This window comes from Clarias gariepinus, chromosome 9 (genome assembly GCF_024256425.1).
Source record: "Clarias gariepinus isolate MV-2021 ecotype Netherlands chromosome 9, CGAR_prim_01v2, whole genome shotgun sequence".
Classification (NCBI taxonomy): Eukaryota; Metazoa; Chordata; class Actinopteri; order Siluriformes; family Clariidae; genus Clarias; species Clarias gariepinus.
Window position 1 is genome coordinate 19572171 of NC_071108.1, and position 22292 is coordinate 19594462.

The window sequence follows — 22292 nt, forward strand, 5'->3', positions numbered from 1 at the left end:
AAAACATGTTTTACGACCCTTCTAGACCCTTCTAGTTGGCTGGTGAGGCCAAGTTGAATTTATCAACAATGTTGCAAACTAGCTTTTTAATTAAACATAACTTGTGGTCTGCAGCTGGAAGTAAAAGCTAAGGATGATCCTGTGCTATTACTTCTTCATCATTGTGACACTTTTACTCACCAGAATTCAAATAAACCTTTGCAAATCCTGTATCAGGACTGGTTTATATGTGTGAAAACTGGCCTTCTCCTCTACACTTAGACATGGATTTATTTTATTTTTTTAAGCCATGCTGTGAAGTTTCAGACATGGCTCAGTGCTTGGGGTTTCGATACTCGTATAATGTCAGGGCGTGATTTTTTTTTTGTTTTACCATTTATGAAGGTCGTGATAAAAAAAAGAAAAATAAAAGAAACACTGGAGTAGTGAGTTGTGAAGGCAAAACCGTACAGGTTCCCACCTTCCCTGAGGGCGAAATAGAGAGGGTGGGGGAGGGGAATCTCTCTCTGTGTTTCAGTTCACGTTAACTCTTTCTCAGGCAGATGTGTGTGTGTGTGTGTGAGAGAGAGAGAGGACACACCCAGTCAAACATGCCTGGTTAAGGCGAGTCCAGTGGCGGAGGGAGGGAAAGAAAAAGGGAGGGGGGCATATTGGCCATAATCCAGCGAGTAAAAAAGAGGGAGTGTTCTGACGGTATAATAGAAAAATGAAAAAAGTTTAAGCAGAGTCACACCTGACAGCTCGCACAGCGCCACGCTAGAAGGACTGGAGGAAGAACAAAGTTCTGAAGAGCTCAAGAAGACAAAGTGTGTGAGGAGAAATATTAAAGGGCAGAATGAGAGACTCAGCAAAAAGAGGAAGCGGAGAGCAGAGGCAGATGGGTAAGAACAGCAGTCATGTTAAACGCCCCCTTTCCAACTTTTCTTTCCTTTTTCTTCCATGCATGACAACTGAAACATTTCCTTTCCTTTTATCATACCGTACTGTGCCTGGAGTTTCAAACGGTAGAAAGTGAAAGTGATTATGTGGAAACTGATAAGTTTGAAAGCTGTGCACAAACCTGTGCCTTATTTACTTAATGAACGAAACTTCCTGTGTAGAGTAATATGCAGAAGGATGACTGTGCAGTGTTTAGCCTGACTGTACTGTACTGTGTATCCTCTCTGCTACTTGGATCCTAACGTTCCTCTTCACACACTCCTAGGCTTTTAGCGAATGAGAACTAGCTTTTTTTCTTCTGCCTCGAGCACAACCAGTATCTGCTGCACAGCATTAGCTCCCATTTCGGAGTTCCCCTTCCTCGCAAAGTTAAGCTCTTTCCCTTCTTAACACACCCACCTGAAACCAGCAACCGAGTTTACACATAGCATGAACATGTTTAAACATAGCGGGCAAAGGTGATGTTACAAGATTTACTAATGAACAGGAAAATATTACCAGACTCTTCTGTTTTTTTTTTTTTTGTTTTTTTTTTTGTGTGTAAAATGGACATCCTCAGCAATCTTGTGACTACTGGCCTTGTGATTGCTGCAACTCTTAGGATGGCATCTGGGTTAAGAATGCTTGAGAATAGCTGGCACAACTAATCCAGGCAGAGCTGGGGCAGAGCTTATTAATTATCTCATTAGAAAGATAGAGTACTTTATTAATCCCAAAAGGGAAATTGGAATGTTTACAGATTATACAACAAATAAGCAACAAGCAGAAATCACAATGAGAAAAAGTAAAAAAATATATACCGTTTATAATGTAAGGTGCATTAATGATGTACAAATGGTGTAAAATAATAACACACTGTTTCTATGTGCATGTGCATGATCATTGTATATACAGGTGAGAACTTAAATAACTGAACTTGAGGTAATTATCTCATTTTTGTTCAAGCAAGAAAAACGCCCTAAAAAAGTGTGTAAGGTTACTTCACTACTCCAGATTGTGAATCACTGCTCTATAGAGATAATAAATAATTGATCTCATGAAACAATGTAAGCATATTCCCAGTGTCATAATTTATTAAAGATTGTCTTGTCTTACAGTGTGACTCAGTCACTGTCAGGAATCTCCTTTCAACCTACCATAGTAGAGAGATCACACTGGCATAAAGCCAAATGCTTTACAAATTCAAATGTGTTGGATTGACTGTAGAGTACTGAAGAGAAAGGCCTGTTTCTGTGTCCTGTGTATTTGAATCATTCTTCCATTCTTGGACCAGTTTCAACGTGGCAACTCCCATCCAATAATCAGTGGGGGGTAATTTCTGCTCCACCACCAGGCTTAGATGCCCCAGGTGTCTATGCAGTCAAATGTGACAGTTTCTTCTTTCCTGTAGGCAGATTTGTTCATGGGCAAGCTTACACAAAATCAAGCTGGGTCTTGTTTTTTTTAAAAGATCTAAAATGTCCTAAGATAAAGCTTCAAGTAGAACTGTTAACAGTGAAAGACTTGCATATCTGCAGTGCAGGAAGTGGTTGCACATAAAGTTTGTTCAAATTAGTTTGCACTAAGTAATTTTTTTTTTTCTTAAACTTTTTTTATTATATACACCAATCAGCCATAGCATCAACATCACACAAAATTAACACATAAGCAGTTAATATGAATTATATACCATAAACTGGTGACAGGCTCATGGGGAAACTTAAAGCTGCCCATCTGGTCTGATCCCACAGAAAACCAAATGTAGAACAACCTGCAGAAAAAACAGCCTATTCTGGTCATGAGAGAAAGGCAGCAGAACAGCACCACAGCCTGCTGAGCCACTCTCCAAACTCTCCAGATCACAAACAAATCCAATCCACAGAGACCCAATCCGCACCAACAGCACCAAAAGGATCCGCTGCCAACTTTCTGATGCCAGACACCACAGCACACCCCAAAGTTCTTGTAGAGTTATGCCTCGAGTAGCCAGAGCTGCCCTGGTGGCACACGAGGAACCTACACAATACTGGGCCTAACATTTTTCATTGTAAGGTTATGGCTGATCAGTGTATATTTTTATTGGGTTTGGTTGCTTTTATATTGCTATAATTTTCAAACACACCAAATTATTTGCATATATAAGTGTTTTTTGAAAATAAATAGCAGGGTGTGCTTTGAAGGGCAATATTGGTTGTATTAAAGGTTGTTTTGCCTCAGGAGCTTTTTATGGTATTATATTCTAATATTACTATTAGTATTGCAGGCACTAATAAGGGTATTCTTAGAGCCATTTATACAATAGCAATTCCCATGATTTAAGGTCATGAAAAAATAATACTATTTCACCCATATCTATTTTTTTTTTTCAATTATACAAGCCTTCTAATGTAAACCAAGCGTATGCATGACATGAAAAACAAATACATTTTCTGTAGGTAGCAGTGGTCTTTAGTATATTTTATATTTTTGGCAATAACATTACAGTGGTTATGAAACAAGGCTCAAAAGGAAAAAGGGGTTAAGTTAAGGTGGTCTGTATAGTAGACAGAGAGCCCAGTCTTGAAGCAGTGCGTCCTGTCCCAGAGGGCTTTCTGTATTTGCCAGGAAGAGCCAGAGTTGACTAGAAGCTGATCTGGCATGCCTTATCTGCGTGCAGATGCCAGTCGTGACTGTGCTTTGTAATATATCTCTTTGGGGAGCCCTGTCACAAGTAGCCCTCTGTCTTGAAAAAGCTGAGCTCCTAGAGTATGTGACTATCTTTATGACAAAGGGGCATCTCAGTCTGTAGGATTTCTGGTTCACCACTGCCTGATAACCCACATTCAAGTTTCTTAGTTTTAGCAGACTCCAGCAGAACTACCCATGCAACTGCAGTCTATGGTCCTAGCAGCCACAACAGTCAGTGTGGTATACGCAGTAATATCTGCCACATGTTAAGGCGACTAACATTTTAAGTGAATGAATGCTAAGTTAAGATTTATAATGATAAATCAAAAAAGGTAAAAAAGCAGTAAAATACAACTTGTGCGCTTGAGTATGTATAAGCAATCGGGACTGCACAAGCACTGTAGCATCCTGTTTAGGCATGCAAGTTGCTAGACTTAGAAAAACTCATCCCAAAAGAAAGCTTAACAATAGAATAAATAATGGCAGAATTTTGCACAGTACAGTTTAATCGATAACAAGGCTAGCAAGCTAACAGATAAACTGTTAAAGAGAGACTCACAGCCTATAGGGGTTAGAAGAGGTAAAGTAGAACTTGAGTGGTTCATCCGTACCATTACAAATATAAATCTGTCACAGTACAAAATATTTTAAACAATAGCAATTTTACTTTTAACTTTATATTTTCTTATTCAATGCTAGATATTTTTGCTTGGTTTTCACAAAAAATGCAATAATGTAGAAACAATATCTGCCAGTTTAAGTCATGTATGTATCTGAAAGATTTTATAATTTAATAACCTATTAAATTATTATTAAATCTAATGTACCTTAAAAAATTTAAAGGTTAATGTTTTGTTTTCTTTTGTGATTTTTATTTCATTTTGTGATTTTGATTCCATGTGATAGTTGGAGCTACATTTTAAGACTAAATTACCAAGACGAGTATTATTTTTGTCAAATACAATATTTCTATTTTGATAATTCACTTTTGCATCATTAGATATGGGTCACTTAGAAACCTCCACGTTGGTACCTGTCTTTTGAGACATGTTTCAGCAGAAGAGGATTAAAAGATGATGATAGTGATATGCACATGCCAAATAAAATATGAATTACAGCCTGACTGTTCTCAGGTACACTGCTACTTATCTGAGATCATCTGAATTCCAGTCGAGAAAGATCAGATTTTAATGCTCTCACGGCAATGTAAAAATCAAATATGACACAGTTATGGGTATTATTGTAATGTCCAACATTTTACTATGAATATAGCCTGAAAGTTCCCAAATGTGACAAATGTCCCTTGTTTCACTGTACAGAGAGCTTTAATTCAGCCAATGGAAAACAATCTGGAGGACTGGGGAAGGAAGATGATGGCTCATATACAGTGAAGTTCCAAGGGGCTGGAGTGGAGGCTTTTGAGCTAACGGTGAGACAGAATTAGAGAGACCAACAAGATATTTAGTAACTAGCTGAATAAAATCAGGTTCCATATTAATGACAATCCATTACACACAATTAAATCTCAATTTAGACTAAGTTGTTTAAACTGTTTTTGGAATTGACTGAATGATTTTGAAGTACATTAAAATACATTTGCTCCTTTTTCTTTTTTAAAGATTAAAGTGTGTGTATCCACACAGATTTAAAGTATTAATACACAAATGTTGTAAGTGGTTTTCTAATTGGATCAATTACTACAGTACTTTACTACAGCATTACAGTAAAACAGTAATCTTATTTAAGAAATTTGTAACTCCCAGAATGAAGTCCTTGTGAAATGAAACAATACTGTTTAACTATCTTTGCAGGTTCCTGGGTTCAGTCTGGTCCAGGATACAATAATGACCATCCTTAATAGAGAAGAAGTGGCCCCTCGAACATCCCTTGCTCTCTCACTGTCTGGTGTAAACCTAGACCCCTTTGCTGAGCTCCAGAGTGTTAAAGGCTTCAAAGCAGGAGTCACACTCAGACTAATAGAAGGCAAGTAGTGAATCGTATCAGCATGGTCCATGATTGACTAGTGGTCTGTTGTGAATCATATTTGGTGAGATTAGCTGCTGTTTTCATTTGAAAGACTATACTGTATAAACTCACTGCAACATTTGCCTGTGATACAGGATCGTAATGCAAAAATATTTTTTATGCAAACTTTATGCAACTTCTATGTTCAGAAGGACATAAAAAAACAATGTTTTTTAAATTAGCTCTCACACTAATAATTAACAGTGTTAAAGTTGATTTGTAGGTTTGGATTTTGTTTGGATGTTAATGCCAACTCAAAAATGTATTTTGCCTCATAGATTTTGCCCCCCTGCCATATAGAATATCTTTATTTAAGAGTTTAATAAATACTGAGTAACTGGTTTAGACCTGCCAAACACTCACCAGTAACTTTATTAGGAACATTGTACTAGTAAGACCTGACAGGTAGTCCACAGCCTTGTAAATGGGCTACAACAGCAGAATTTTGTTAATACCAACGAAAATATTTGTTTGTTTTTCACGTTGAAGGTAAGACTAATTCATCTCTGAATGATAACTATAAAATGTTTTATATTTTTGTCAATGAATAAAACTTAAATAATAATGTAAATGAGGGATAAATAGACAGATGATTTTCTTATTTAGTATTTTTTGTCCAGCATTGCACAAGTAAATGCGTAGTATGATTTAACCATGACCTTGCATAGTAATGTTTTTGACTGAAGGCACATACGGTTAGCTTATTATCTTTAGCATCTGTGCTCACTAACATGTAAACGCCTCTCTTAAATTGGTCACATTAGTTTATTCTAATAGTGGTCTAATGTAGTGGTTAGCACTGTCGCCTTGTACCTTGTACAGGGTCCTGGTCTGGCTCTATTCACGTCTCTGTGTGCATGGAGTTTGGATGTTCTCTCCGTGCTTGGTAGGTTTCCTCCGGGTACTCCAGTTTCCTCCCACAATCCAAAGAGATGCAGGTTAGGCTAATTGCCGTTCCCAAATTGCCCATAGTGTGTGTGCCCTGCGATGAATTGGCACCCTGTCCAGGGTGTACCCTGCCTCTTGCCCTAAGCCTCCTGGGATAGGCTCCAGGTCCCTGTGACCCTGAATGCAGAATAAAGCGGTATAGAGGATAAGTGAGTCACATAGTGAATGTAATTCATGCAACCTGTATAGTATCAGAAATACTACTGCTTTAGAGACTGCAATTACTTATTGAATGATAGGAAGTGTAGATGCACTAGCTGTTAATTTTTTTTTAGAAGTAGCAGATTTAGGAGCAAGGTGAAACACTCCTTGGAAGATTTATAATATTTTAATGTGAATATTACCTAAAGATCTGCATTAGCATGATTCTTTTTTTTGGTCCAAATAACTACATAACTGTGTAGATTTACAGGTGTTCTTAATGAAGTGCATTGTGTGTATACATCACACATGGTTAATCACTTTGATAAGTGTCAGAATCTCGACTTATACAGAAGGTGCTCTAAACTTTTTTAAAATAAATATTTTCAGTTTAACTAGTTATCAGAACAATGACATTAATTTCTATATATATATACTGTAAGGGAAATAAATATTTGATCCCCAACCAACCAACAATAATTTTGCCTCTCACAGACTGGTTATGTGCTCTTGTGGTACACATATTAATTTAAAAAGGTGCTCCTAACAACAATGTGGTATGTGTATAAAAAGGTCCTATCCACAAAATCTTCCTTAATCTTCTAACTATTATTCTAATTTAAATTAAAAAATATATTTTTTTGCTTTTTCCATAGACCTTTTTTATAGCATTGCTCATAGTTTTAATTTGATCTCAAATCCAGTTTGTTACTATAGAGAAAGAATTGAATTATGGTGAATAATAACCACACCTGCATTCATGTAACAACCAGTGATTACTATGGAGTCATTAAATTGTGTAACTCCTACAAAATTATGGTGCTTGTCCCAACATAACCTTTCACATTTGCTTTTGTGTACTGTATGTGTGTGTGTGTGTGTGTGTGTGTGTGTGTGTGTGTGTGTGTTACAGAGCCATACTCTCCCCGCTCAGCTCAAGCTCATCTGGCTCGTGTCCAGGAGCTGTTGAGTGCCCCTAGTCCCCAGGATGCCTTGAGGGAGGGTCGATCCCCCAGTGTTTTAAATACGCTCACACACATGGCTGGTAAGAGGAGAATAGTTTGTGTATCTATAGTAAATTCTTATAACTTTGAGGTTTCCAAAGCTTCTCCTTACCCTCAGATGCATGCATGCACCACAGCATCATTGTGTTATATGACTGGATCTCTTACAATTATCACAGTCATCAAATTAACTATTGTCATGCTCAATGTTATGTAATTGATTGCAAGTCAAATACTTGTTTATCTTTAGCTCAAATTAATTGAGCTGTCTATTTAGCATTGTTAAATATGTGTTTCAGATGTCACTTCTACTAATCACTCATCAAAGGGGAAAAGAACGAACAATAAAACTGAGCAGATGAACGAAACTCCTACACCACCTGACTACGTCCTACCTGGGACTGCAGAGCGTCCCCCTCTGGCCACCTTACTGCCCACTAGCACATACCCTGAGGTACTACATATGGAAGTATACCAGTCTCAAAATTGCCCAAGCAAAATAGCATGTTGAATTACATGAACTGAACAAAAAATGAAAATAAAAAAATTTCTGCATTGCAATTTGATCTGAATAAAAAAAAAATTCTTAAAGCATTTACATTTTTTTTTAGTCCCCCCCCCGCCTTGATTTTCCCCCTAATTTAGTTGTATCCAATTCCCACCTGTCACTGACATTTAGGCTACTACCAGTCAGGGAGGACCAAAGACTATCTTTCAGTTTCCTGTGAACCACGTGACACCAGCCAACCGCATTTTTTCGAATTGCTCGCTCACGTACCGTTGGAGGTGGCCTAACACACTAGCGCTATTTGCTCCACTTGCATGAGCTCACAAACACTCATGATTGGCTGTAGAGCCTTAATTTTATGTGACTAAGTGCCTCCCATCCCACGCCGCTGAGAAAGCTCAGCCAGTTAGCTTTCTTCAGGCTGCGAGAGGCTACTGCATCACCTGGGGATCAAACTTAGCAATCTCCGGACACAGGGCAAAATTTATTGTGGTTGTACATTTTTTATGAAAATGTAATTCAAGCATTTAAAATTCAATGCAAATTTTTTAATTTAGGTAATAAAATTTAGGTACCAATTTTATTTAATTCAATTAAATTTTATTTGTATAAATTTAATTTATATTTAATTTAACAATTGTCATTGTCGCAAAGCAGCTTTACACAATCAAAAGAATTATTTAAGTCTGTATGGAATGTAAGTGTGCATGAATCAAGATGAGCAGATTGGTCCTCACATCTGGAAAATCACAGCAGTGTACTTTAAAGTGTGCTTCTTGCTCCCTGTGCCGTCTACTTTTCATGGAACTACTTGCCAATAGGAATGTAGCACTTCTAACTAACAGTAAAAATTGCTGGGTTGCCAGTTGCAATAAATGGTAACATGCGCTAAAATTCCCTCGGCTGTAATCGCTTGATTGAAAGCGAAGCCGGTGCACAAGAGTGATGGGATTCTTTTCTCCTGCGCTCAGTAATGTACAGTCATGTTTAGAATATTTACTATATATCCAAGCAACAAAAGGGAACATATGTAGTTTGTACACTCTTGCATAGTAGTTTAATGTTTAAGAAAGAAAAGTATATATATTGCACAGATGATAAAAATAATAATGTGCTTCTTGATAGGTTCCTAGTTGCCTGCTGGATCTATCACTTAGTCCTTGGAACCCTCCACCTGGCTCAAGGAAACTGCAGGGTGACTATCTGTACATTAGTGTACAAACACTAGAGGGCAACTACTATGACATTACATCATCTCCTCGAGGGTTCTACCAAAACAGGTGAGGGTAGGGTAAACCTTAACTTACTGTTAGCCAGCGGCACTCCCTCTCACTCTTTGTGTATTTTATTTTAGGTCCACTGTGAATGTTTTCGACCCACGTCCTGTCTCGCCCACTGCAGTGTGCCACTGCCTGACTGACTTGCTGTCTCAACTTAGTCCACAATTTAAGCATAACTTCAGTACTCTCCGACAGAGGTAAGACATATACAGTATGTATATAATTATTTGGGTCTGGGTCTTATGTAGCAGTAGATGGACTTTTAACTATCTGTTATATGAGATGAGCAGAGATCACCCGATAGGATATTATCACGATACTCAAGTGCTAATTCAATTTATATTGCGACTTTGTAGGTATCACGATTTTATAAATATCCTACTTTTATATTATTTTCAATATCACAGCGAGCTCTTGGAGTCCTTTTTTAAAAACTTTCTTTATTTCACTGTGATAAAGCCCAATTTATATGCTTCTCTGAACCTTCAAAGCTTTAGAAATGATCTACCCTTGCCTAGATCTGTGACTCTCAAAAGTCTGTGAAGAGACTTAACGGCTTGGATTTGTCTCAAAAATCTATTAATTTGGCACTGATTGGACTCCAGGTTTAAAGACATCTAATAGATAAGACATAAAAGATCATCAAAAAGCAAGAAGCACCTGAGCATAATTTGGATTTTCTTAGACAAGAGTCCAAATAATTAGACAGGTATATATATATATATATAATTTTATTTTTTATTTTTTATTTTTTTAAATAATTGTAATGGCGTGAAGGTTTACCTTTCAACATGATCTAAAGCTCACTGCAAAACTGACCGCACAGTGGTTGATGGAGAAAAAGGTGAAATGTTTAAGTACTGTATATAATTCCACCTTAGGCCTGCTCTGTCAACAGAAGAGTCCATGTCCACCCCTTACCGTACTTTGAGCTGGCTGGGAGGTTCGGCACTCTATTCCCACAAAAGTAATAATAGTTGTAGACTCGGTTTGGAGCAGGGCCTCAACAATCAGGTATTTACCCCTCAATATTTCACTTTTCTTAAATGTATAGCTGTTCCATCCTTCAGTCATCTAAACATTGTTGCTTACTGTGTGTTTACAGTCTCCAGACTGGAATGAGGAAATGCAATCAGCTAGAGATCTACCACAGAACACGTTAGAAGAGAGACTCCAAAGAGAAAAAGCTTTACTACAGGTCCCCACTCTTTAAAAACAAATACACCAACATAATCAATTCCTTGAAATCAGAATAAATATACATACACTACAGTCAACCTGTGTGTTAAACAACTTCTTTTTTTGCTCCTACAGGTCAATAGTGCCTTTGTATGGTCTGTGGCCCAGGCTGCTGAAAAAGTAATAGATGGCTTTGTTGATCCAATTAATAGTTCCAATGACACCCCAGCATTCCTGTGGGGTGGTCTCTTTATGAACATTGGTGGACCTGGAGATGATTGGTTGGGTGGTGACCGCGGACGAAGGGCAGCACAGAGACTTGAACTACAAGCCATACAGGCTTACAGTGATTTAGAGGGAGACCTACAAGAGCTTCACACTCTCTCAACTGCTCTGGCCGACTACCGAGGCCTTCGTATTTGTGCCCAAGGTCTAGCACCTGGCCTTCAGGCTCAAGATCAGTCTGGAGTATCCACTGGTCTCCTATATAGCCTCAATACTGGCCCTTTAGAGAACCCAGCACGGAGGAAGCTCTTGCAGCTATTAGCTCAGTCAGCCAAGGGCCTTGGTCTGCAGAGGCACGCAGTAATCGGCCCCAGTGGCCATCAGGTCTCCCTGTTCACCGCCATCGATGCTCAGGGACTGTTAGGAGCAGACAGCCGTTATTACATTCTTGATGTATTTCGAACAGCCCCTGCTGATGCCAACTATTGTTTGGAAGAAGGGGAAGGAGAGGCAAAAGAGAGCAGTGCTCCCAGGCGTTTTCCTCATGGGCTATGTCGCCTACGACCAGAGTTAATCAAGGCTTTTGTCCAGCACAAGTAAGCATTGATTGATATTGTGTTTCTAATTGATATTGTGTTTCTTGTGAGCAAAATAACGTGTTTTATGATTTTATGTTATGTCTTATGGGTTTGTCATGGTTTCTGTTGGTCTATATGCAGTATTATGCATATTTTTTCTTGTTACTTCAGGCATACTGAGTTTACAATTCGTGTTAGAGAAAAAATGGAAGAGAGTGAAGGGATTGAGGATGGTGTAAAATCAGGTACAAATGCAATCTTAGTTTTACAATTTGTCTAACAAGTACTATGAATGCAAAAAAAATAATAGTAATATCTCAGTTTTTGCAGCCTATTCTCAGTTTAGACTTTGATATGTATTGAATATGCCTGCAAATAACAGGTGACTCTAGAGGCACAGAAGCAGTGAGAGCAGCCTGCAAAGAAGTTGGCTCTATCAGTGACATCATCTTTGAAATGCGTTTTAACCCTAACGTATTATCTTCAGGCAAGTACATAATTCCAAAATTTTCTTTCACCTTCTTACACATCGATTAGGCAAGCAAACATTGAAATATGTCTTTTGTGTCTCTGCAGGTGTGCAGTTTCCTGATTCAGAGAGTGCTGCTGTGGCCTTACAGGAAAGATTACTAAGAGAAGCTGCTGCATTCCTTGCTAATGATCAGATAACAGCATTGGTGAGTGTGATGTTAATTTCATGTTTTGTACCCTTTTATGTATTAGTCATATATATTGGGGCTACAGTTTTTCATTACAACTATGCATGAGCCTTTTGCAGGACCATTAGGCAACTTTGTTTAGCAGTTTATATGATGCATTGATTTGTGATTATTATTGAATATTAATACCATTATGTGGGCACATGGGTAGATTAATGACTGTTGGCACTGCAATGAGATGCCCATTGATGGAGCTACACTACGACAAGCCCTGCATAAGAAAGGCATAAATCTCCGTTATTTGGGTCACTTGATCTCCTCCATCAATCAATCAGAACACAAGCAGCAACTGAGGCACATCACTGTAAGAAACTGTCACTTCTCATAAAAAATATAACAATCTTATTTTGGTACAATAAATAGTTATTGTATCGCAATATATTGTAGTAATGCATCTTCTATATTTTATATTTTTTTTCCTGCATCCCAGAGATTGGCTTATGGAGAAGTTGTAGTGCGCTGTGCTCGAAGAATCTTCAATGGCTACATACAGGTATTGCATTGTTTCTTGTTTAACACATGAATGTAATGTATATAATGTAATATGCTATTTTAAAACATGTAATTTTTGGTCTTTTTTGTAAGGGAGTGGAGCTGTCTAATCTTTCAGCAGCTGTAAGTCACTTCTGCTGCTGCTTATTGGTGCCTCACTTTAGCTCTGCCTCAAATAATGAGGAGTCTAAAAAACGCTCTAGGAGACGTGGTCATAAAGGTGGAGGAAGTCTTGATAATACTGCATGGAGCTTGCTCAGTGGAAATGAACTGTGGACCCTCATATGTCAGGATGCTCTAGAGACCTATGGCCTTAAACAGGGACTTGGGTGAGAAAATAATATTAAGCTTTTTTTATAATGCTGTTTTCTTATCTTATTCATGCTGATGTGTCCCAAGTACTCCTTTGCAACAAAGACATGAATTGTTTGCAGGTCAAATATTGACCAACTGGTTGAGCAGTATGGGCTTCAGAAGCTGTCTGTATTAAGAGAGATCTGCTTGAAGATTGGCATACAGGTACAGTGCAACAAATCGTGGTTATACAGTATATATTGAAACCTTGGTTTCCAATTGTAAATTGGTCTGCGAGCGTTTTGCAAGTCGAGCAAATTTTTTTCATAAATTTTAACTTTATAAACGAGCAAGGTCTTGACATACGAGTAATATGCATGCGCTTTGCCTGCCAGGTGTCACGTGATCACAACTAAGCCAATAGTTCTTCTCTTGCGCGCGCTGCGGCATGATGGATAATCGTCTCCCATGCTCAGTCTCAGTGCACGTGCGTCACTCGTATAGTCAACATCCATGCGTGTGTTTACTGTTTACTATAGCATTTGGACCATGTGTGTGTGCGCGTGTTTAGCATTTTTTTTTTCGTTTCCAAGTGTAGTGACTGTTCTTTAGTAACTGTACTGCAACAATGGCCTCCGTAAAGAAGAAAAGCTTAAAAAGTCTATAGCATTGCGGGAGATGAGTCTGTTAAAGGTTCCTGATAAAGAAGTTTCCTGACAGAGTAGTGTTTACATTTGTGTGTGTTTGTGCGTGCGTGTGAAATTCATCCTACACAGTGGCCCCCTCCCTCCTTCTCTCTTGTGTTACTTCAGCCACAATTCTTTTCAAAAATAAAGTGCAGATTACGTTTTATTTTTGCTTTATATTTTGTGTTCATTCTTTTTATATGAATATTTTGGGGTTTTGTAATGAATCATCTAAGTTTCCATTATTTCTTTTGTTGGAAATTCGCTTTAATATATGGGTGCTTTGATATACAAGCACACTTCCCAAACGATTTACGCTCGCAATCCAAGGTTTAACTGTACCGTAAATAAAGTAGCCCTTAGTGTTACATAAAAAGAGCCAAGAAATTTTCAAGTCTTGCCAGTTAATCCCTGGCTAGAACTAAAAAGCTAAAACTCATACACTAATTTATTTTAATAAAATTTGGCACAGATTTTTATAACCCGCCCAAAACCATAGGCAAAAATAATGTAAAAGTACCCCAGTATTATTATTATTATTATTATTAGTAGTAGTAGTATAAAATTATTGAACATCTTAGATGTTTTAAATTAAAACATGCTTTAACGATGGGCACCAGTTCCTCCTATAGGTGTTATGTAAGTTCTATCAATTTTATATTTTTTAGTTGGGCTATTTAAAGTTCAAGAAAAGTCACTGATAAGGGATAAATCTTCATTAATCCTGAGGCAAATTGCAGTTCTTCAGCAGCTCAGACAAAAAAAACAGGCTAAAAACATACAAGAGTACTTAGGTTAGGGATGAAACTGATACAATAAGGATACAATACTATATATGGCATTTTTGTTTAAAAAACTTTATTTTTTAATAATCACGATTATAAATTTAGCCATTATCAAGCAGCCCTTCTACATTGTCCATATTTTTTATAGCCAAATAGAATTATACACAGTTCTGCCATCAGTGCATTAGCATAATAGGATGTTTTAGTAGTATTTGCCCCATTTGTACTTTCTATACTCGTTGCCTTGTCCTGATTCTCATTCCATACTTATCTCATTCATAATAAATTCAATATATGAAAATGACAATACTCACTCAATAATACTTGAAAAGACCTAGATCCCACTAGATTTTTTATGTAGGCAAATAATGCAAATTGCAAAACTATATAATTATAGAAGATTATAAAGCTATTATGGCAGCACTTGTTTAAAACTGTGACAGTCTTTTTGTATTCCTTGCTCAAAAAATTATAAAATTGGTCCAGTAGCTTAAAGCCTTTTTTTATGCTTGTAACCAATAGCTCCGGCTTCGAGATTATATCTTTGACAACCGTACCAAAGCCCCAATAACCCCAGATGATGTGCTAAACCTCCTGCCTGTGGTCAAACACATCACCATGCCAACAACAGATGCTATGCGGTCATTCCATGCAGCCCAGAACAGCATTGAAAAAGGTCTGCAATTAACAAGATTTTATATTAAATGTAATAATCAATTGTTCTTGGCTTTTAAAGGTTATTGCTTTTTTGACAGGGTTGTTGGAGCAGGGATATGAACAGTTGAAAGAGGCATCGTACCTGTTCGGCCGTGTGTGTGACAGTTTACATCCTGAAGCCTGCCACTGTCTCAGTCTGCTGGCTAAAATGGCTTATGTTCAGGGCCGCCCTGCTGAGGTACACATTTGTGCTATATATTACAGACATGTATTCAAGCTTGAAGCAACAATGAATATAACCTTGAACATGAACATTCTTGCATACTTTCTGAACTCTTAAGGCTCGCAGTGTACAAATGAGGGTGGTGGTGATCAGTGAGAGAGTACTGGGCTTTGATCACCCGAATACCATTCAACAATATGTAAGTTACATAATATACAGAACCACTCAGTTGAAATATAGACAGAAGCATAGTGCAGTAAAAACAGTACATATACAGTACATAAATTATGATTAGACATTTAACACCTTTTTGTTTTGTCTCTCTAGGCTGTGCTGGCAGTATATGTCTTTGCTGGAGGAGAGACTGCTTTGGCCTTGCGTTGTCTGTATAGAGCTAAATCGCTCATGCTCATAGTTCACGGGGAGGATCATCCATATACAGCAGTACTGGATGTGAGTAATGCTCCAATTTAAATATAAATCTATTTACTTTATTACAATGTACATGTTAATTAATATAAATACCTCTATTTACTTTATTACCATGTACATGTTCATTAATCCTGCGAGAATTGTCTTTAAATAATTAAATACCACGTATCTTCCTTTCAGACTTCTTTAGGCTTAATGCTGCAGGGGGAATTGTCATTGCAATATCTACAAAATGCACTGAGACTAAATGCTTCTTTCCGAGGTGCCATGGACCTTACAACTGCCCTGAAGTAAGATAAACTGTGTTATCAAGTGAGAGCTATCAAAGCTCATCATTTATGATCAGCAGTGACTCAGATTGTCAGGTATAATAATGAAAAAAAATTCTCTATTCAGTCACCACCTCTTGGCTCAGAAGATGTGTTTAGCTAGAGATTACAGAGGAGCCATGGCTCAAGAGAAGGAAGCGCATAACATCTTTGAGAAGAAGGTAATGATTATGGTGTTTAGCATTTGGGCACCCAAGCTGTGAAATCTCTGCAAAAACACATTTTAGATACAAAATAGCAGAATTTCTTATGACTTTAATGTGTTTATTATGTGTGTATCCAGTGTGGTGACAATCATCCACAGACTAAATGCAGTTCTGAGTTCCTCAATGCTGTTACTCAGCAAGCAGTGCGTGTGGAACGGTCCATAAGACAGGGAGGGGTTAAGCTTACAGACTTGAGCACACCTGAGGTATGAGTGTGATCGTATAAAAATGCACTTACATTGTGATTATAGACAATTACAAATAACTGACAAAATCAATTATCTTTATTTAGAATCTGGTTCCTTCTCAAGAGACCACCCTGGAGCAGCTAGCTCTGGTAAATGGTATCCTGAAAACTTCATACAGGTAAGGCAGACTAGGCCTTAAACATGGTTCATTTAAGTATGTCACCAATGTGCACTGTTACATAACTGTGGAGGGGGATCACACTCCATCCACAAGGTGGTGATAATGCTATTTTATGCTTGCCATGCGTTAGAATTTTTGAGGTAACACACTTATGAATGCATCAAGGTGCATAACTTGCAAAGCATAGCTCAAAGTGTCTGTGTTCGCATAATTGCATGAATCATGTTTCAGTCCATAAAGTCCTAATGTGAATGGCTGTTAGATAGCCACGTCTGAGCTGCTTCTAACTCTCTGTTACTATTCCAGCCTGAGGCTTATGGAATTCAAAGAGAAACTGAAAGAAAGAAGAGCTTGTGAGGAAGCAGAGAACGCTAAAGCAAACTTGTCTACTGAGGTCAAGATTGTTGAAGCTGCATCCAGTGAAGCGCAGAGTGAAGATGTGAGTGATGGAAATGCCCAGAGTCAACCAGAAAAAACAGATACTACAGAAGACACACCCAGCCACTTGAATGGGGAATTGGAGTCTCACGTACAAAATGAAGATTGTGCAGCAACTGCACAGGATGAAGTTCGTAAATCATCCTCACTTTCAAAAAAGAGTGAAACAGAGTCAAAAGAGATCAATATAGTAAACAACACCGAAGCAGCTTTAGTAAATGGAGAATGCAAGCCCGTTGGTGAAGCAATGCTTGTGGAGAATCAGACTCCAAAGAACTGAGACATCTAAAATTTTTAGAGATTGCAGACAGATAAACAATTATCACTAACTTTTGGGGGATGGGAAAAACACACACAACATAATGTATTTAAGCACAGTTATTTTTATTTGGGTTCTTGACTGTCCGAATGATCTCCAGATCTTGGCAGTGCTCATACTGGGGCTCTGAAGATTCATCCCACGTCGATTCCGGGAGATTATGAAGCTTGAGTGGAGGAAACCGGATGAGGGCAGTATCATTAAACACATCTAGGAAACGCTGTGAGCAGGGCAGTCGTGTCTCCTCACAAGCATTTATTACCTTATAGTGTCAAGGGCTGGAACATACTTTGGCAACCCATCCCTTCCGTCTAAATATATTACACAATTGAAGCAACTAATTTCATAGTTCCACAATTTCACTCGCAGTTTTTTCTTTATGTTATGGACATTTCTCATGTTCTTGATGACATTTGCAAATAAACACCATTCCTTAAGTCCGCTTCTTTCATTAAATGTGTCACATTGGTCAGTTGTTCAGCTGACTATACATACAGTTTCCAAAATAAACAACAGTATTAAGGGGTGACAGCATTATCATATTATGGAATTTTTATTCAACACAAGCCTTAATGTTTTTAAATAAATTAATTTGAATTACTTTGCATTAAACTAAGTTCCTCATTGTGACACAAGTCACATTTAATGAGAAATTTTAGAACTAGAATTCATAGATGCAAAAACAGTTGTGAGAAAAGCTTAAGAACTGGCACTTAAGAGATTATATTTTTACATTAATCATTTAAGTAACAAAAACAACAGTAGTCAGTTGGTATTTTAAGACACAGTCAGTTGTTCTGGAACAAGTCTTGCAGGAACAGTATTGTCAAACTGCATTTGCAAAACCCAGCAAACATCTTGATGAAACTCGCTCTTATGAAGACCTTCCCAGGAATGCAAGACCAAAACATATAGTACCTCTGTTGCAGAGGAGTTCATTTAGAGTTACCAGCCTCAAAATTAACCACCAATTAACAGCACCTCAGATTAGAGTTATGAAGGCTTTAAAGAGAAAAAGCAGTATCAAATGTTCAAAGGAAATTATTGCAGATTTTGGATGCCTTCAGCACTATTTTACAATGTAGAAAGAAATATAAATCAGGTAAAAACATGGAATTAGAAGGTGTGTCCAAACCTGACTGGTATTGTACAAAAGCTGTTTGAACAAACTGCAATGATGAATTTACATCAATATATAAATTGCCAAACACAATCACTGTGATATGTAATTGAATGAAACCCCGCAACTCTAGTAAGTATAACAGCACTTTTCATTCAGGAAGATTTTTAAATGCCTTCGTTTAAAAACTGAAAAATTCACGACATTTAACTGTATTTATCCTGTTTTTGCCAATAACACACTAATTCCATAACATAGAAATTAATGTGTAAAACATTCTCTAAGTCATTTATATACATTTAAGGATACATGTGAAAGAAAACTGTAGTCTCTTTCAAGCTCCCTCTGAAGCATTCTAGAAAACACAAAACATTGATAATCATTTTAAATAATAAACCAAACAAAATTGAACTTGCTTTCATTTTTTTCGTTTCTCTGACTGTCCTATTTATAGAAAAAAGCACTCTATAATATGGTATCAGTCTTAAAATAGAAAAACATTTTGCTAAAACTACAGAATTCTCTCAGTTCCAAGATGATAAAGTTGTCTGTTAACTGTCAGCTAGTGCACAAAATGATTTATTTTCAGCATGCTATACACTCAGCCTGAATCTGGCTGGCAGAAAAGTGCCAAATACCTCTCCTGAATGCCATGAAAACTGTTGCCAATAAGGATGACCTTCGGCAGGATCTGAGGACTCCAATTCTTCCAGAGCAGATTGTTGTACAAAGCTTTTCCACAATGCATTAAGTAGAAGAGGGTGGGGTGGCAGACTGCTCGCTTCCCTTCCTGACAAAAAAACAAAAACAACCAACAATAACTTAAAACAATGTACAGTACTACGCAAAAGTCTTTGCCAGCCCTGTATGCCATAGTGTAACTGACATTAAGTTTTTACATAGACAAACCATAGATTTATTCAAATTAAGGTGTTTTTCTCTGCTTCTGCTTATTTAAAAATTAGACCTGGCGCAAATGATAACCATCATTTTTCCTTTTTTTTCCCCTCATAATTTGTTAATGATAATCAGTATATTTCTTATATTAATTAGTTAATTGTTAATACAGTCATGCCGATAAACCACACTTTAAACTTTAAAATTAGTTTCTTTGCCTGCATTTGAAAACAATAAAATCTCTTTAAAGGCAGCTGTATTTGTGTATGCAGTATTGTATGTGTGACATGATATCAGCATCAGTGCTAGCTCAATCCCAAAGCAGTCTTTTGAGGATTAGTCATAAACAGATATTGCTGCACAAAGCTATAGTGCTGGATATGTGAACATTTACCTCATTTTCAGTCAGCACTGTAAAGCCCAACTCGCTGAGTATTTGACATTCTGCCTCTGTAAACACAGGGTCATACATGCTACACCGGCTCACAGGAATCTGATATATAGGAACAGAAGGTTTACTATAAGCTTTACATTTCTATTTAAAATACATTTTAGTTTACAGTCTTGATAGCAGGTTCACCTGTAATGCTTCCAGCAACAGTAGCAACATGGCAAGCTGATATCTTGCAGACACACAGAAGGAGAAGTTGCCCAGCCCATAACATACACACTCCATAAAGCAATCGGTACCTTCAATTGTTTTATCTACAGTCTCAGCCAGACAGCCAGACAAGATCTCTGAGACAAAGTATAAGTGAGTCAGGACAGAAGCCATGTCACAACTTATTAATTATATACAGAAGACATTTTTATTAGTTGACAATCTCTCAAGGATTGTATGGAGTATCTACGTAAGACTCAGTCACCTTTCCACTTTGGCCAGAAGTCTTCACACCTCAGCTCATTGCTGCAAAAGTGAGAGAAGTAAATGCACACAGAAAAACATCTGAACCCTAAAAGAAGAAGGATCCTTCCTAATGTCTTTCTACAACAAAGATTTTACATCCCAAAGACAAAAAAAATCAATGGTTATTAAATTTAAACCATAAACACTGGGTGCAAACGTTAGCTTTGACCAAAACATTTGTACGTCATAGGTAGAAACGATGTAACAATGCATGCTGCTTTGTTGCTTTCAATAAATGTTAAAAAAACTTTCATTAAATAATTTGTATGGCAGTATTTTCTCACGACATTCGCATACCCTTTAAGACGCTTTAGGACAGTCCCATCTTTTATTTTGAATTTCTTGAAATTCTAAACAAATTGCTAAATAGGGCTTCCTTCACAAATCAACAAGTGTTCGCATTTATTTAACGATCTTACAGAAATGTAAAACTTTTGTAAAGAGTTTAACACGGCAAGTACAATTGTGCTCTGCCCTCCCAAATCTAATGTATATTAATGCAATGTTGTTGTTGTGGTGGTTGCACTGTAGCCCCGCACCTACAGGGTTAAGGGTTTGATTCTCTCCTCGGGTCTGTTTGCACGTTATCCCTGTGCTTGGTGGGTTTCCTCCCAGAGTCCAAAGACATGCAAGTTGATTGGTATTCCCAAACTGCCAACTGTGTGTGTGTGTGCGTGTGTGTGTGTGTGTGCGTGCACCCTGTGATGGATTGAAACCCTATCCTTGGTGAACTCTGCCCTGTGCCCTAAGTCTCCCTGCGACCCAGGTTACAGGATAAACTGAAGATATAAAATTAATACATTAACGATAATCTACTCCTAATCTACTAACTAACTCCACAGGTGTATTTTGGGTCACCTGGACACATCTGGTAATGAATCAAGTCACAAAATAGCTTGTGTACATGAGCTAATCAGACTCAAACTGCGACTTTAACTAGTTGTCCCTTCACTCACATCGCCTCCGCTGTCCTGCGTTTGTCCCGTTCCCGGTCCACAGACTCCGGTTCCGGCTGAGCAGGTTTCCCTTTGCGGACTTTTCCTCTGCCGCGCCGCACACACTGCCACTCACTGTCTGCCATCACTGCCAGGAGCAACAGCTCATCAAACACAACGACTGAGCATTTTACATTTCACCTGCCAAGACTCGACACCGTTATAAACCCTGTTCCAGTGCTCGAGCTAAGCGGTGTTTCCTCTAGCGTGCCTAACCGCGGTGTTACATTTTAATGGGTCCGACCTGCCCTTTACATATTTCCCATCGTACGCTATTTCAACAGTTATTTCACAGAAAGACCGTCAACCAAATACATTCTTATTTCATTAACCAAATAAATTTTCTTTACCCTCTATAGTGTAACGAGATATAGAAGGTGTGATTGTGCTGTAAATAAAAAGTCATACGAACACAGCGGTTACAAGATAATCTAGCGAGTTACAGTACAGTACATAAGCTTACTTCAGGGCGCCATCTAGAGGCGCGAGCTTGTAAATCCTGGGTCATTTAATGTTAAACGTAAAAAAGCAAATAAAAAGCCAAGGTCGCCTATACTGTACATTCGAGTGGACAAATTCTAGAAATTAAATTCAAAATTAGATTCGCAAACAAACAGCACCGAGAACAGACTGCGGTAAAGCCAGCCGCGGTTCAGAAAAACAGTCAAACCAGCCGCTATTGATTTTAGTGTGCGCGCATATTACAGTGATTACGGTAGTTTCAGGACCAACACAGAGAGAACGCGCTTTCAGAGCGCTTTTCTTGAAAAGCCCACGCGATTGTGATGTGATATAAAATGGTGTCATGTTTCGAAACTGGTCTTTTGCATTTTTTGTTTTTCTTATTGTTTATAGGTGCGATGTCTTTGACACTTGTCTTTCTTTGAATAATGTTTTCTGTATATTTCTTCTTCTACAGTCATTGTAAATGTAGTTGTGTTTACAGATAAA

General features: G+C 37.8%; 2 protein-coding genes across 2 annotated transcripts; one reads left to right on the top strand and one right to left on the bottom strand.

Annotated features, from left to right (window-relative positions):
- The first annotated feature begins 657 nt into the window (after positions 1 to 657).
- Positions 658 to 17859, top strand: si:ch211-166a6.5 (clustered mitochondria protein homolog). The gene is made up of 26 exons (XM_053504035.1): positions 658 to 881; positions 4905 to 5014; positions 5397 to 5568; positions 7613 to 7744; positions 8003 to 8157; positions 9337 to 9491; positions 9566 to 9688; positions 10373 to 10505; positions 10597 to 10689; positions 10806 to 11491; positions 11645 to 11718; positions 11856 to 11960; positions 12050 to 12150; positions 12344 to 12496; positions 12623 to 12685; positions 12778 to 13013; positions 13119 to 13203; positions 14972 to 15125; positions 15205 to 15344; positions 15448 to 15528; positions 15657 to 15782; positions 15942 to 16051; positions 16158 to 16251; positions 16374 to 16502; positions 16589 to 16662; positions 16972 to 17859. The coding sequence occupies exons 1-26, from the start codon at positions 836 to 838 to the stop codon at positions 17381 to 17383; spliced, it is 3942 nt and encodes a 1313-aa protein (XP_053360010.1). The 5' UTR covers positions 658 to 835; the 3' UTR covers positions 17384 to 17859.
- srrd (SRR1 domain containing) lies at positions 17471 to 21899 on the bottom strand. Its single transcript, XM_053504036.1, has 7 exons — positions 21303 to 21899; positions 20306 to 20346; positions 20020 to 20177; positions 19834 to 19932; positions 19181 to 19332; positions 18852 to 18897; positions 17471 to 17684 (listed from the first exon to the last, which is right to left on the bottom strand). Exons 1-7 carry the CDS (start codon positions 21425 to 21427, stop codon positions 17472 to 17474), a joined length of 834 nt encoding a protein of 277 aa, XP_053360011.1. The 5' UTR covers positions 21428 to 21899; the 3' UTR covers position 17471.
- Positions 21900 to 22292: the final 393 nt, after the last annotated feature.